Source organism: Meriones unguiculatus, chromosome 7, assembly GCF_030254825.1.
Source record: "Meriones unguiculatus strain TT.TT164.6M chromosome 7, Bangor_MerUng_6.1, whole genome shotgun sequence".
NCBI lineage: Eukaryota > Metazoa > Chordata > Mammalia > Rodentia > Muridae > Meriones > Meriones unguiculatus.
The window spans coordinates 2,659,480-2,673,004 of NC_083355.1; the positions used below are offsets into that span (position 1 = coordinate 2,659,480).

The 13,525-nt window shown below is 57.3% G+C and overlaps 1 protein-coding gene across 5 annotated transcripts in view; it reads right to left on the reverse strand.

Moving 5' to 3' along the window:
• Baiap2 (BAR/IMD domain containing adaptor protein 2) overlaps positions 1-13,525 on the reverse strand; it is a 63,223-nt gene that overhangs the window by 5,698 nt on the left and 44,000 nt on the right. For 3 of the 5 annotated variants that reach the window (XM_021639477.2, XM_021639499.2, XM_021639485.2), the window contains exons 7-13: positions 7,137-7,289; positions 4,622-4,846; positions 4,307-4,508; positions 3,715-3,916; positions 2,616-2,684; positions 1,992-2,154; positions 362-396 (exon numbers count right to left, since the gene is read on the reverse strand). In XM_021639477.2, the coding sequence (XP_021495152.1) occupies positions 362-396; positions 1,992-2,154; positions 2,616-2,684; positions 3,715-3,916; positions 4,307-4,508; positions 4,622-4,846; positions 7,137-7,289 (1,049 nt within the window). The remainder of the gene's footprint in view (positions 1-361; positions 397-1,991; positions 2,155-2,615; positions 2,685-3,714; positions 3,917-4,306; positions 4,509-4,621; positions 4,847-7,136; positions 7,290-13,525) is intronic. The other 2 variants (XM_021639512.2, XM_021639520.2) reach the window with 1 other exon arrangement.

Sequence of the window (13,525 nt, forward strand, 5' to 3'; positions counted from 1 at the left end):
AAGCCAGGACAAGACTGTGTCCGGGGGAGCAGCTCTAGCCCTCAGTAAGGGTCCTACCTGGTTCTAAGGAGAAGTGGCCTGGAGGTACGCTGACCGCCCTCCCCAACCCTGCCCTGCCTACTGGGATGGTCACAGCAGGCCAGGACACCAAGAACCAGCAGGACGAAGGATGTGCTCGCTCTATTCAGGTTGAGCAGAGTGGGAGCCCAGGAGGGACGGGAAAGGAACTCTGGCGGCAGGCTCAGGGTTCCCAGATAAGAAAAGCCAGTCTCCCGCCAGTCTCCCGGGCCCAGGGGAGAGGGACCCTGACCAAGCCTGTGGCTGCCCACCCGCAGACCCAGTGAAGCCCGAAGCCTCTTACCTGCTCACAGACCGTGCCCCGTAGTCATCCAGACCCTGGGGAGTAGAGACAGAGAGGTCAGCCTGGGTGCCAGAGACTGAGGGCACACCCTTACTGACAGTGTGTCCCTAGTTCGGTCCTCATAAAGATGGGTCTGCCCCTGTTGAGGTCCAGCTGGGGTCCCCAGGAAGCTGGCTCCTTCCCCACCACTGCTCTCTGGTTGCAGTGGTTGAGGGCCTCTCCAGGGATGATTGTTCCAAATGGTGACATGATGTGCTGACCTCTCACATTCACAAGGACGCCTCCCATCTGGCCAGAGGTAGACTGGATCGCCTGTGCTTTTGTACACACAGGATAGATCACTTCGTGACTTCACTTTAAATGTCTCCCATGCAGTGGGGCTTCCCCCAGAAAGAGTTTCTGTGGGGACAGTGAAGGGAGGTCAGGGGTCTCAGCAGGTAGGGCCCCTTCCTGGAAAGTCAGGGACTTTGGCAGGATGCTTTAGGAGACCACTGCTTGCTGGCCCGCAAACACAGAAGCCTGGGCTGGCTCTGAGCTGTGTATCCTGCTCAGGAGGAGACACCTGGGCATGGACTGAGGCTAGCTGCAGACGGCTGCCCGTCTCCAACAGGTGGGCTTAGCCTAAGGCATAAGGGGTAGTGGAATCACCGTTGGCTTTCTCAGCTAGTCGCTGCCCAGAGGCTGGCCTATGCCCAGGTCCATACTCCAACCAGGTAAGACTGGACAGCCCGCTGCCACTGCATGCTCCGAACACCAACTCCAGTGCAGCTCTGCCCCAGAAGGTGCTCGCTGAGGACTGTTACAATCTAGACCTCCTCAGTCTCAAGCCCAGATCACATTCGCAGAGCCTGAACTGCAGGCTCCCGGAGGCAGCACTGCCAACGCTGCCTCATCCTCTGGGTCAGGACGGTAAAGCCAGAGGGAGGATCTTGCCTGCCTCCAGCAGGACTGTACCTCCTTGGGTCACATGGTTGACAGTATGCCTCAGATATTGGGGCACAGTGATGGTTCTCAGGTGGCTCAAGACTTGGAAATGGGGTTCTCTTTCTTTCTCTATATCCAAGTAGAGGCCCTGCCCTAGAACCAGAGTCAAAGGCAAGCTGCTGTCCCTTCTACCCCATCTTTCACACTTGAGTCCCAGGTTTACAGGAGCCACTATAGAGCCCCACAGCTCTGTTCTACACTCAAAACCCAGCCCAGCCTGGACATATGACTTGACAGGGGTTTGCCAGAGACTCTTCCCAGGTCCTAAAGGCCCTAGCCAGCTACCTATGGCCTCGAGCTGACTAAGTTCTGGGCAGCCGCAGGTCACGATACCAGCGGGATGTGACCAAGCACCCTGTAGCTCTAATCCCCCTGGCTCTGGGTGGTAATGGGTCTCCAGGATGACCCCCGGGGCCAGCCACGCCCACGTTCCCACTCCACACCAAGCAGAAGGTGGGGAGAAGACTAAGTCTGGTGAGGTGTGTGGCTGCAGCCGAAGCCGCAGAGCCTCTGCCTCAGGCCTGTCAGCCAGGTGGCCCAGATAGTGGTCAGTGAGTACCAGGTGAGGCTCTGGCAGACTCCTGTAGGTGCTGCCAGCCGAGCCCAGGTTCCTTCCCATTAGGTCCACGGCGGCCCCAGGGCTCACCTGAGAGAAGGCGGGGACTGCCACACTGTAGGGTCTCTGCTTGAAGGTCCCAGCTGACTGGGAGGGGAAGGCCCGGGAGGATGCGCCGTAGTCAGGAGGGGGGATGGCAAGGTCATCCTTGTCCAGAAGGTTGCCTGTGCTGCTGCTCTTGCCCTGCTGCAGGCTGTGGGGACGAGGAGCTCAGTGGCTAGCCACAAAGGCTGGGGTTCTCCTTCCCCAGGCCTCACTTAGCTCCACTTACAGGTTCCCCTCCAGTCTCTAGATGCCCAGGAGAAAACTGCCAAACACTTGCTGGGGAAGCCCTGTGACAGGCAGCCACTCACCTCAGGGACAGCTGGGACTTTCCAAGGGTCAGGAGAACCTTGGAGACCCGGGGCCCTGCCAACTGCTCCAGGAGGTAGGCAGTGGAGGAACAGCCCAGTCATGACAGGCTGGCTAATGACTGCCCCCATTGCACCTGCTGCTCTTCCCAGCATTCCTGGGGGCTCTTGAGACCCTCCACCCTCCCCTTCCATACAGGCTCAAGCGTGCAGTAGGGCCTATGACGTGGCTCTGGGGCAGAGAAAGAACCATAAGTCCTGCCCAGGTTTTCAGCCAGGGGCCTCACCTTGCACAGATGCTCACCTCATGTGCAACCTGTCACTTCCGTCGCCATCCAGGACCCGAGTGTAGGAAAAGGGAAACCAGCCCCGCCTAGAAGAAAGGTCCCAGGTAAGAGAGTCCCGGGCCCTCCAGATGGCCCAGACGCATGGCGGGACAGTAGAGTGGTCCCTGTTTACCACAGACCCCAGACTGTCCAGACCCGTATGTGGGAGGACCTCATGTTCCAGGGAGCCCAACCATGTGGCCAGTGCTGGATTTGCACCCAGCTGCCCTGCCTGGAGGTGATGGTCACAGCTCCACTGGGCCAGAGGCAGATATAGCCTCCTAGTCCTCAGGCACTTTTTTTTTTTTTTTTTTTTTTTGAGAGAGGGTTTCTCTGTGTAGCCCTCACTGTCCTGGAACTCTTTGTAGACCAGGCTGGCCTCGAACTCACAGAGATCCTCCTGCCTCTGCCTCCTGAGTGCTGGGATTACAGGTGTGCACCACGATGCCTGGCTCCTCTGAGACATTTTTGAGGCTTCCTGGGCAGTATGGGGCTGCCACTAGGCCATAGCAAAGCTCAGTTTATGCCTCATCTTGGCCACAGCTGCTTAGCCATGTGGGCTGAAGACACACCCAGAAAATACTGTTTTTCCTGGGAAGGAGGGCTACCTCCAGGTGGTGCCAAGACCCAGCTGTTCACCCAGCATCTTGTAATAGGTGTTAAGTCAAGCAGGGATGGGTGGCTCCATACTGGGGAACATTGCTGAAGGCTCTTTAGACCTACAGGAGTCTGGCGTATACGGGGGGGGGGGGGGCACGTGTGTTTATGCGTGTGTGTCCCAGGCTGGTTGAGTCTGCTCTTCCACATATTTCCAAGGAAACCATCAAGCCCTCTCTTGGAAATGGCCAGGTGTGGCAGAGCAGGGATGCATTCAGAACACCCCGTCCTGTGCCAAACAGCAGCAAAGAGTGCTCAGTCACAGATGAAGATTAGGCCGGCAGGGTGAGGGCTGAGGTTTGTGACTGCTGTCACACTGTGTCCCCAAAGACCTCACTGGGTAGCGCGTCCAGGTGCCGCCACTCCCTGTCTGCCTGGTGGGGAGGCTGCCTCGCACTGTCTCCCGGGGCGAGTGCTTACATCTTGGTCTTCTCACTCTCGCCGTAGTGCCAGCCGTCACGGGCCTCAGGCACGAGCAGTGTGATGAGGTCGCCCTCCTTGAAGCTCAGCAGTGTGCTGTTGTCACCAGCTGCGTGGGAGAAAATGGCCTTGACCCGCATGCGGCCGTTACGTTCTAGGCCAGCTGCCATGGAGCTGGAACGTGGCAGTGTCTTGTTCTCAGCTGCAGAGACAATGGTGAGTGTGAGAGGCCTGCCCATGGCGACGAGGCCGGGACACAGGCATTACCAACAGTCGTGGGCCAAACACAGGAGCCGCCCAGGATCGTGAGGCCGCCTCCACCCTCCAGCCTGTGTGACTGCTGAAGACGCCGTCCTGGTCGTATCCCACCATGCCACACGCCCAGTCAATACACATACATGCTCACACAGTCATAACACAGCCATGCATGGACCGTTCACAGGTATCTACAGACATGCACATAGGCACATGCACATACATACCGTACGGAGACATGTGTTGGTATCTGTACCCACACACGCACTCCCACAGCCATGCGAGCACACGCACTCACAAGCCTTGCTTTCTCAGCCCAGCACCCGCAGGCCCTTACTGGTGGCATAGCTGTTCTTCGGAGTCACACTCTTGCGCACGGGGAGTGTGTTGGAGTACGAGTCGCTCAGCTTGCTTTGAGACTGCGGGGGAGACAGGGATTTGGGCTGGGCAGCCTTGCGGTCAGCCCAGGGGTTGTAGTCCTCGCTGTCCGGGCCTGCGACGCCATTCATGACGGGTACATTCTCCTGCGCAGACATCCGCTGGAGGAAGAGGCAGGGGCGGGGCGTCGCTGGGCGCCAGCTGGGAGTGACCCTGCACCCCCCACAGGGGCCTGGGGTCCCACCCCCTAAGCTTCTGAAGGCCCAGGACTCACCCCTACAAATGGTGCCAGCTCAGGTGGCACCGGCAAGGGCTTGGCTCCGGGAATGGGGTCAGAGATGACCAGGTTGGACTTGGAGGCAGACAGGGCACTTGGAAGGATGGAGCCATTGCTGCTGGCGATCTGCTGCATCAGCTGGACAGCACGGTCTGGGATCTTGTTGGGGTCGGCACAGGCTTGCTGCCACAGAGGCAGCTTCTGGGCGAGCAGCTCCTTGCCCTGGAACACACAGGACAGAAGCGGAGTCAGAGGCAGCATGGGCTCGCTCAGCGGGGCACAGCCCATGGGCTCGCTGAGCACCGCCACCGTGCCTGGCCCCAGGTTGCTCTTCCCCCTCGGATCTCAAAAAGGGATCCTCACTAATGGGTCTAGTGTGACTTTGTATGCTAAGTCACAGAGAGAACACCAGGGCCGAGGTCAGACCAAGGAAGGCCCTGCTCTGCCAGCGCTTCCCTGTGACCTAGAGAGAAAGAAATGGATGGGCTCGCACAGCCAGCTCCTGGACACGCAGCTCCTCTGTGGGTGAAACCTCACGACAGCAAGGGAGAGCCAACTGGTAGTGGGAGGGCCATAAAACTGGAGACAGGACAGTCATGGTCAAGCCAGGAGGCTGGAGGCATGCAAAGGTGGCCTGTCTAGAGACGGGCTTGCCACTCCTATCCACCTCTAGGGACCAAGAGCTTGGCTCGCCTCTGGGGCACATGAAAGCCTGTTTCGGGCACCGCCAACCCCATGAGCACAAGGAGTGTACAGGGGTTGAGGGAGCGTAGGCACGACACCAAGTTCTGCTTCAGGGTCTTGTGTCCATCTGAAAAAACTCAAAGGCCTGAAAGAACAGGGCAGCTGTGCCTGGCTTCTGGCACTGGTGTCTTGAGTCTGCACGCAGCAGCATGGCCAGCTGCTAGATAGGGAGGTCAGAGCCCTTCTCCAGACACAAAGCTGGTGACCACCAGGGGGCGCAGCCGCCTCTGCCAGCCTCAGAGTGCTGTGCTGGCCAGGGTACCCGGTTAGGTGACCATCCAGCAGCTCTCACAGGGGACTGAGCCACACAGCAGGCTGTCTGCCAGGACTCAGGTGCAATTCTGACCTAGCTGTGTACCTGCCTCCAGCTGGTACACTTCCTTCCAGGGAGGAAGTGGCCTTTGGGCTTTTGTTTTCTTGGTCCCAAGGCCCTGAGGACCCAAGCAGAAGTTCTAGGTTATATGTCTATATGTGTGAGTTCACATGACGGCGGGAAGGATGCGTGTCAGTGTGCATAGCACCAGTCTCTAGACCACCTTCACTCACAAGGCCATGACCAGTGTCGCCGTGGTTGGCTTGACTGCCTCATCTCATCTCAGCCCTTGAATGTTCCAGGGCACAGTCTGAGACCACTTCAGCTCCGAGAGACGCAGAGAATGACATGGTTCCGCTCCCCCAAAATGTTCCTTGCAAGAGCCGACCATCTGAGCCTTCCCTACCCTGAGGGTTATGTCAGCCCTCTGAGTGCGCAGGGCCACACAAGCAGTGGCTCATGGCCGACTATCCTGAAGGACACAGCTCCTCATGGGAGCTTTCTCTGCTCAGCAAGGTTGTGCCAGGTCTTAGAATGTGGCACCTCCCAGGAAGCGTGTGTGTGTGTGTGTGTGTGTGTGTGTGTCTGTCCTGTGATGGGAGAAGGTAGGGAGAGGGAACAGGGGGAACACGGGGGAGGTGTCTAGCAGGGGTCCTCACTGGCACCTACATAGTGGCTCACAACCATCTGTAATGGAATCTGGTGCTCTCTTCTGGTGTTCATTAAAATAGAGCACTCATGTACACAAAACAAATCAATCTTTAAAAAAGGGCTAACGCTTGATGGCACCACTAAAAGTGGGGGCTGAGGAGCGACTCTGAGGACATGCATGTGATCAGGTCTGGGTTCAGAAGGAGCCACCTGGAGTGGCGAAGGAGAGATACCAAGAGCCAGGGACTTGGGAGCTGAGGACCCACAGCTGCCTAGGAGGTGATGTGGGGTGAGGGTGGCCAGTTCCACGGGGAACAGCCAACCACGGCAGCTGTTAGACATCCAGCTGTGTGGCGCCATGGTCCAGCCTCAGAGGCTAGGAGTCGTCAGCATCATGGCCCGTGAGCACCTCACCGGTGTTAGATGGACTGTAAGCAGGACGGAGTGAAGGCGTAAGGCCGACACTTCTAGAGGCCTGGAGAGCTTGTACCACTCCCTCCCTGGCCTGCCTCAGAAAAGCCGAGGGTGACTTTAAAATCCCCCGGACTCACCCTGCTCTGGACTCTCTCCTCAGCAGACAGTCAGCTGCAGTCTCCTAAACTATCCATCAAATTCTAATGGAAGTTTTCAAGATGTCATGCCCTTTGACCTGGCAACTCTCCCTCTAGACCTGTTCCTCAGCCTGAGGCTCATGAGGACCTTGTCTCAGCATTAGTGCTGGGCCCATGAACAGCCCGTTCCCTCCTGCAACTGGGGCCAGCTGCTCTGACCTGGGGGCCCCTACAGCTCATGGCGTTGGCTCACCTTGGAGTGGTAGGCAGCAGAGTTCTTGGCCACGGCACACTGCTTTTCCACCAGGAAGCAGAACCTCCTGCGCTCCTCCGTGAGTGCGGTTTTATAGCCGTCAGACACGTAGTTCTCCAGCTCGCCCTGCTTGTTGCTGATGGCATCGATGTACTGTGCACAGAGAGCGGGGGGAGAGGCCAGTGGGCAGGAGGCACACCTGCTCGGGCTTAGGCCGCGCCTGCATGCCTGTCCCTGTTGCCCGGGACCTGTCTCCTGTGGACGTAGCCAGAAGGATCCCTGGCCTTGTACACACGCACCGTGGATCCGCAGGTGTGCACAGAGAGCCACGGCTGCTCTCCGGGAGCATTTCTCCGGGAACAGGGCCTCTCATGGAACCTGGAGTTCACAGGCCCTAGAGCTCCCTAGTTCCACTAGGTTAGCTTCCCAGGGAGGCCCTGTCTCCATCTCCCAAGGACTGGGACTGCAGGTGCAGGCTGCCATGCTTCCCTTGCATTGATGTGGGCACTAGGGATCAGAACTGTGGTCCTTCTACTTCTGTGGAGCCGCTTTATCCACTGAGCCGTCTCTTCAGCCCCCAGACAAATGCAGTTTTGAGACAGGGCTTCCACGTAGCCAGGCTAGCTTTGAACTATAAAACTTGGCTGTGCCTTGAACTTAAAGAACTCTTCCTGCCTCTGCCTCTTAGGCTGGGATTACAAGCATGTACCAGCAACCCCAGCTTCCTCTGAGAAGGGAAAGCTAAGGTACCATTGGCAGGTCAGTGCCTTCCAGGCTTCGGCTACACACAGCATGAGCATGTCAGAGTAGGGAGGGGCTTCTGCAATGCTCCCTGTGTCCTGGCCTCACAAAGCACAGGGCACCTTCTAAGTCCTGTGTCACCTGGTGTTGTTCAGCTCGAGCAGGAGACTCAGGTTATTCCCAGAGTACCGGATCTAGAGATATACAGGGCACCGATGTGACGGAGGGTGTGCCTGGAGGAGAGGCCCTCACAGAGCAGGAATTGAAAACTACCCAGCCCATGCCTTTTCACTCAGGTTGCCTCGGTTTCCCCTGGTATCCAACGGGTGGCTTCCTGAGATGGCACAGGCGCCAGTAGCAGGTCGGCCCAACTGAGGGAGGGCCCCTCAGTTCAGTTCTCACAGATACTCTGAGCTCAAGAGAAATATGTGGTCAAATGCTTCCAGAGAACTTCAAGAGCACTGTCCTCCCAATCCTCCACCTAAAGACCCTGTCCCTTTGTAGGCCTGGTCACAGGTCTCTCTCTGGCCGCCAACAGCTGTCTTGTCCCAACCACCCTTGAGCTTTCTGGGAAAAACATAACCTACCCAGGGAAGTTCTGGTCAAAAAGCTCCCAGGACGTGTGCAAACCTGCAGAACTGACAGAGGAGTAGGATTCAGGGAGCTCAGAGAGTCATCGCCAGAGAGACAGGAAGGGAGAAGGTGGTATCAGGGAAGGTGGGTGGCTGACACTGAGGGCAGGGTCATATACTATATAAAGAGAAGAGAGACTTTGGGCATTGATGGCAGCGCATGAAGACAGGCGTGCTGGACTGGAAGTGCAGCTCAGTGGTAGGCACTTGCGCAGCACAAGAGATGCCCTGGGTTCCACCCCCAGCAGCACAAGAACATGGTAGTAGGGATAAAACTACCATGGCTGTGGCAGGAGTCCGGCTGGCAGAGGCCTTGTCGGCACAGAACAGGACGCAGTGCTGGATGCCGGTACTCGCAGCACCCTTGAAGGCCTCCTCAGCTGTGTGGGGACTCTGAGGCTGACCTAGGATACCCGAGCCCTTGACACCCTTAAACCTACCAACCCAAGGAAGCGCTCCTGCTGCCAAGCCACTTATCCAATGACTGGAGTGGTGACTTGTGTCAGCTATATGCAGACCACAATTTGAAAGGAAAGCCTCAAAACAGATGCAAGCCACACCGAAAGAAACTACTGGCCAAAGAGCCATGCTGTAAGAAAGTCAACCCCAGTCAGAAAACCAGGGAAGCAGCAGCCTGGGAAGAACCATGACGGGGAGTGTCAGTGCCTCACTCAGAGGCACATGTGCGGTCCAAGCCTGTGCCACCATGCCCAGCTTCCCCTGAGCTCTTCCTGAGATGGCACAGGCGCCAGTAGCAGGTTGGCCCAAGACTTTGTCTCTGGGAGTATGCCTGCCCCTCTAACGCTCTTCCCATTCCTCCATGACACCTGGCAGCAGTGTGTGGAAGCTTGGCTCTATCTCTAAACCCTGCTATGAAAAACTGCCCAAATGTCAAGGGAGGGCCTAGTCACATCCAGATATAGGCAGAGTTTTCTGCTCCGAAGCACCCATTCACCTCCCTTGTGAACCTCCCGCACCTAGGCTGAACCCCAGCTGCAGGATCAGAGTGCTCAGTGAGCTCCGCTGCCCAGGAGCAGCTGCAGCACAAGTCCTTCCTGGTGTGGCCATCTTCCAGCAGGGGGCAGGCCTGAGCTGCCAGGGTGCTCACAGCTGACTCACAGCCACCTCAGAGCTCTGACTCAGCGTGGGTGGGCGGCTGAGCCGTGGGCGACAGAGGGGGTTGGAGCAGGCTGTTCCCTTAGCATCTCCCCACACAGGGCTCAGCTGGAGGGACAGAAGAGGGGGAAGCCCAGCTGGGTGGGGGCTGGTCCTCACCGTGGCTACTGGTACATGTACCAACTCTGCCTACCAGCCAGCACCAATCTCTCCAAGCTCAAGGTCTGCCATAGCCTTGTCACCAAATCTACACATCTTGGTTGCTGCTTCTGCCCCTGCAGCCCCACACTAAAGGCCAGCCCTGCCCCTGCAGGACCAGCCTGAGCGGTCCTCCCGAGGGACGGCAGGGTCCAGCCACAAAGTGTGCCAGCGGGACTGAGGACTGCTCTTGGAAAGAGAAGTCAGAATACCAGGAGACAGCGACTTTCCGGCCTGACTGGCTTCTGCCGCTGTGATGGCGGGGCCATTGCCTCCTCCCTCTCCTCCACAGCGCCAAGTACTTTTCCTTTGGTTATGCAACAAGCGCCTACCAGGGCTTCCTGCTCCCTGAACCTCCCCTGCACTCCAGGGTCCTCTGGGAAGTGGGGGGCAGGGCATTCAGCCTTGTTGCCCCCACAGGAGCTGTGCTGGGAGGACTCCAGGGAGCCTGGAGGAGGCTCAGCCTGGGTGTGAAGGGAAGGCTGGGGAGACAAGAGCAGGCATGCTCAGGGTCAGGAAGGTGTGGGCTGTTCTCCAGGAGAGAAACACCGACAGCACACAGGCTGGCCTTGAGGGTCCCGCTCATTCTGTCCCAGACCTTTTAGTTTCTAATTTTTTTTTTTTTGGTCTGAGATTGGTACACTTTGGCCTTCAGAGCTCAGCCAGGCTATGGTAGTTTCTCCTATGACCTGACCTAGGGCAGAGGGACATGGACAAACATACATGTATGTGTACATGCACGCGCACATACACACACGTGGTCTCAGCTCAGGAATGTCTAAGTTTCTTGAGGGAGGCTAGGGTGGATCCTTGGGCCACTGCCCTTTCCCAGAGACTTGTCAAGGACAGCAGCAGCCAGCAGGGCTCAGCAGCAGTCTTATAAGGAGAGCTAGGTGCTGTGTCGGGAAGGAAGAAGGTGCCAGTGATAATCCACACTGTTCTATTATCTTGGGACTTCAGAAAAGAGACACCACTTGCAACAGTCACCTAGGACAGCAGTATAAACCAGGCCACAAAGCCCTCTGGGTCTCCTTGCCCGAGAACAGCACCTTGCAAACAGACCTGAAGCCAGCCCACTCGAGCGGTTTCTGGGTTTGTAGGCTGCGCACTACCTTCATGGAGAGGTTTTAGCTCCCTGGGGGGCAGGGCAACGGTGTGGGGCCTGGCCTCATTTGCAGGGCCTGGCAGTCTGAGTTAGAAGGGCATCGAGTTTTCTTTTTAAGATTTCCACTTACTTACACCCCTTAGGAATAAATGTAGCCCTGGGTCCCTAGGGGCATCCACTTACAGGCCGGAAGAGCCCTGGCCCGCAGCCCACTAGGGCTGACACCATCAGGTTCAGTCCAACCTGGGAGAAAGCGAGCTTCGGTGCTGGTCCTGAAGCACTGGGCAGCAGCACAGTGGAGCCTGCCAGTGACATGTGGCTGCCACTTCTGTCTAGGAATAACAGCCGACTTCCCTGACCTCCTTTTCCAGGCCACTGGCTCCTCACAGACAGCCCACAATTTTACCAGGAAGATCGTGGAAATCTGGGCCAAGTGCAGTGTCCCCTTGCAAGGGAGACGGCAGAGGACAGGGGACAGGTGGGGGATGCCTTTCAGGTGTCCAGCCTCCTCAACCAGGGGAGTGAGCAGGTTGCTCCGGTGTGGCGGAACGTCTCCGCTTTCTGGGAAGCAGACGACAGAACACAATCCGAGCCTGCACTGCCAATGGCCTGGCATCAGGCCACTTAGAATGGCATTAAGCCTGTCCCCCAGTGGCCAGGTTCCTGCTGTCCCCACCCGCCCCACAGTGCCTCACAGCTCCTTGCTTAGCTGGGTGCTATGGAGACGGCACTATAGAAACGCCCAACTGCAAGCATTTAAGACCCGCAGAGAAACGCTCCCACTTAGTCACCCCAGCACAACAGCCCTGTAATCTGAGAAGACAGAAGTGATTGGAAAGTGTGTCTTCTCTGCTCCAGAGCTAGCCGGTGACTCAGAGGGAAGGACGTTCTAGAAGAATCTGAAGCTAATCCAATGACCACTGAGGCTTTCCGACAACTGTCAACCCCCTGGACTGCCCAAGGTCCCCGACAGCACATAAGGCTTGGTCCCACTGTTGCTGCTGGAGGTCATAATTCCCAAGGAGACAACTCAGAACCCCTGGGCTGTGCTGGGTGGGAGGGAGCAGCAGGGACCGAAAGCCAAGGAAAGGCCTTCCGTAGTCTGAAGGGCCTGGCACCCAGGGAAGTGCAGCAGCCAGCAGAAGCTGACCATGGGCGCGCAGGGTTAGGGCTTTCTCACCCTCACGCTGGCAGATGGCAGGACTGCCGATTTCTAAGGAGCACTGCTACAGACTACAATGTCCCTAAAAGTTAATGTGTTAGACTCAGTCTTCAAAACCCTCTGCTAATGGAACCAGGTGGTACAGGCCAGCCAGGGTCTGCCTCTGGGCGGTCCCCAGGGCTGGGTGTGACTACAGGTGGTCCCCAGGATAGCACGAGCAGCATTGTAAGGACAGGACCTGGCAGCCACCTCACCTGGTCACATGATGCTGCAGTGTGAGGCCTCACTGGCAGCCAGGCCTGTATTGGTTGCGTCTGAGACCCGGAGCTGAACAGAGCCTCCATCGTGTGTGCTGGAGTGAGGGCACACTGCCTGCACCACATCATGCTCTAGGCGGGCCAGCCTCTGCTATTATACTCTGTGAAGATCTCAGCTATGGTTATTTTGTTTGCCTTGTTAATTATATAGCCCTTTAAATAGAATGAATTGCTCCCTTCCAAGGCCCGTTGAACAGGCCAACCCCACAAAGGGGCACAAGTGAAGACTCCAAGGGTGCCAAAGCCATCGACGAGGCCCCTGTGTCACACGGTGAATAGACGCCCAGTTACCTAGCCCCAGGAAGCACTGTGAGAGAACAGTGGGCATGCTATCAGCACCCTGTACGGCAGCCCCCATCTAGGACATGGACCAGTTCCCCCTTCTAACACAGCTGACCTGTACCTGCTTCCCTTCCACATCATCTCAGAGATGACCAAGGACAGCTGTCCAAGACAGGGAACCTGCATGGACAGAAGGTCAGGCAAGAGCCCTTCCAGGGCCTTCCACAGGTTCAGCTCCATCTCAGGGTGATCCTGCATGGGGTTCAGCCTGCTTACCCACTTCCTCCTGCTTTTCCCTGGGCTCTTACACGCCCCCCCCCCCCCAGTACTCACTGTGAGCACGAGAGTGAGAAAGTCAAACTGCCCCCACGCCCAGCATATACCTAAGGTCACTGTATTGGCAGGTCCCTGCCCTACATGTCTCCTAATCCTGCCTCCCCAACTCTCTAATCAGGAGGGTGAGGGCTGGTTGAAGGAGGGGATGGCAAAGCAAAGGCACTGTCACATTCTCGGAGGACTGTCATTTGCAGACAGCCTCCTGCCTGTGCCTGTTCTAACAAGAGCTGGGTTGGGGGAGGAGTCAAATGGGACAGAACCAGAAAGAGTCCAGGCACAAACACAACGGCACACCCAGCTCTGCCCAGGGTGTTGGGTAAGAGCTGACAATGCAGGACACAGTGGAAAGGAAGGCAGCAGCATACCCACTCGTCTTTTTGCTTAGGAGTCCCCAGGATATCAGCTGGCTATTAGAGTTACCAGCGGCCAGCATGACCACTCACATCCGCCTCATCCCTGGAGGAAGCGGAGGGAGGACAAAAGCTGACAGAGGACAACTA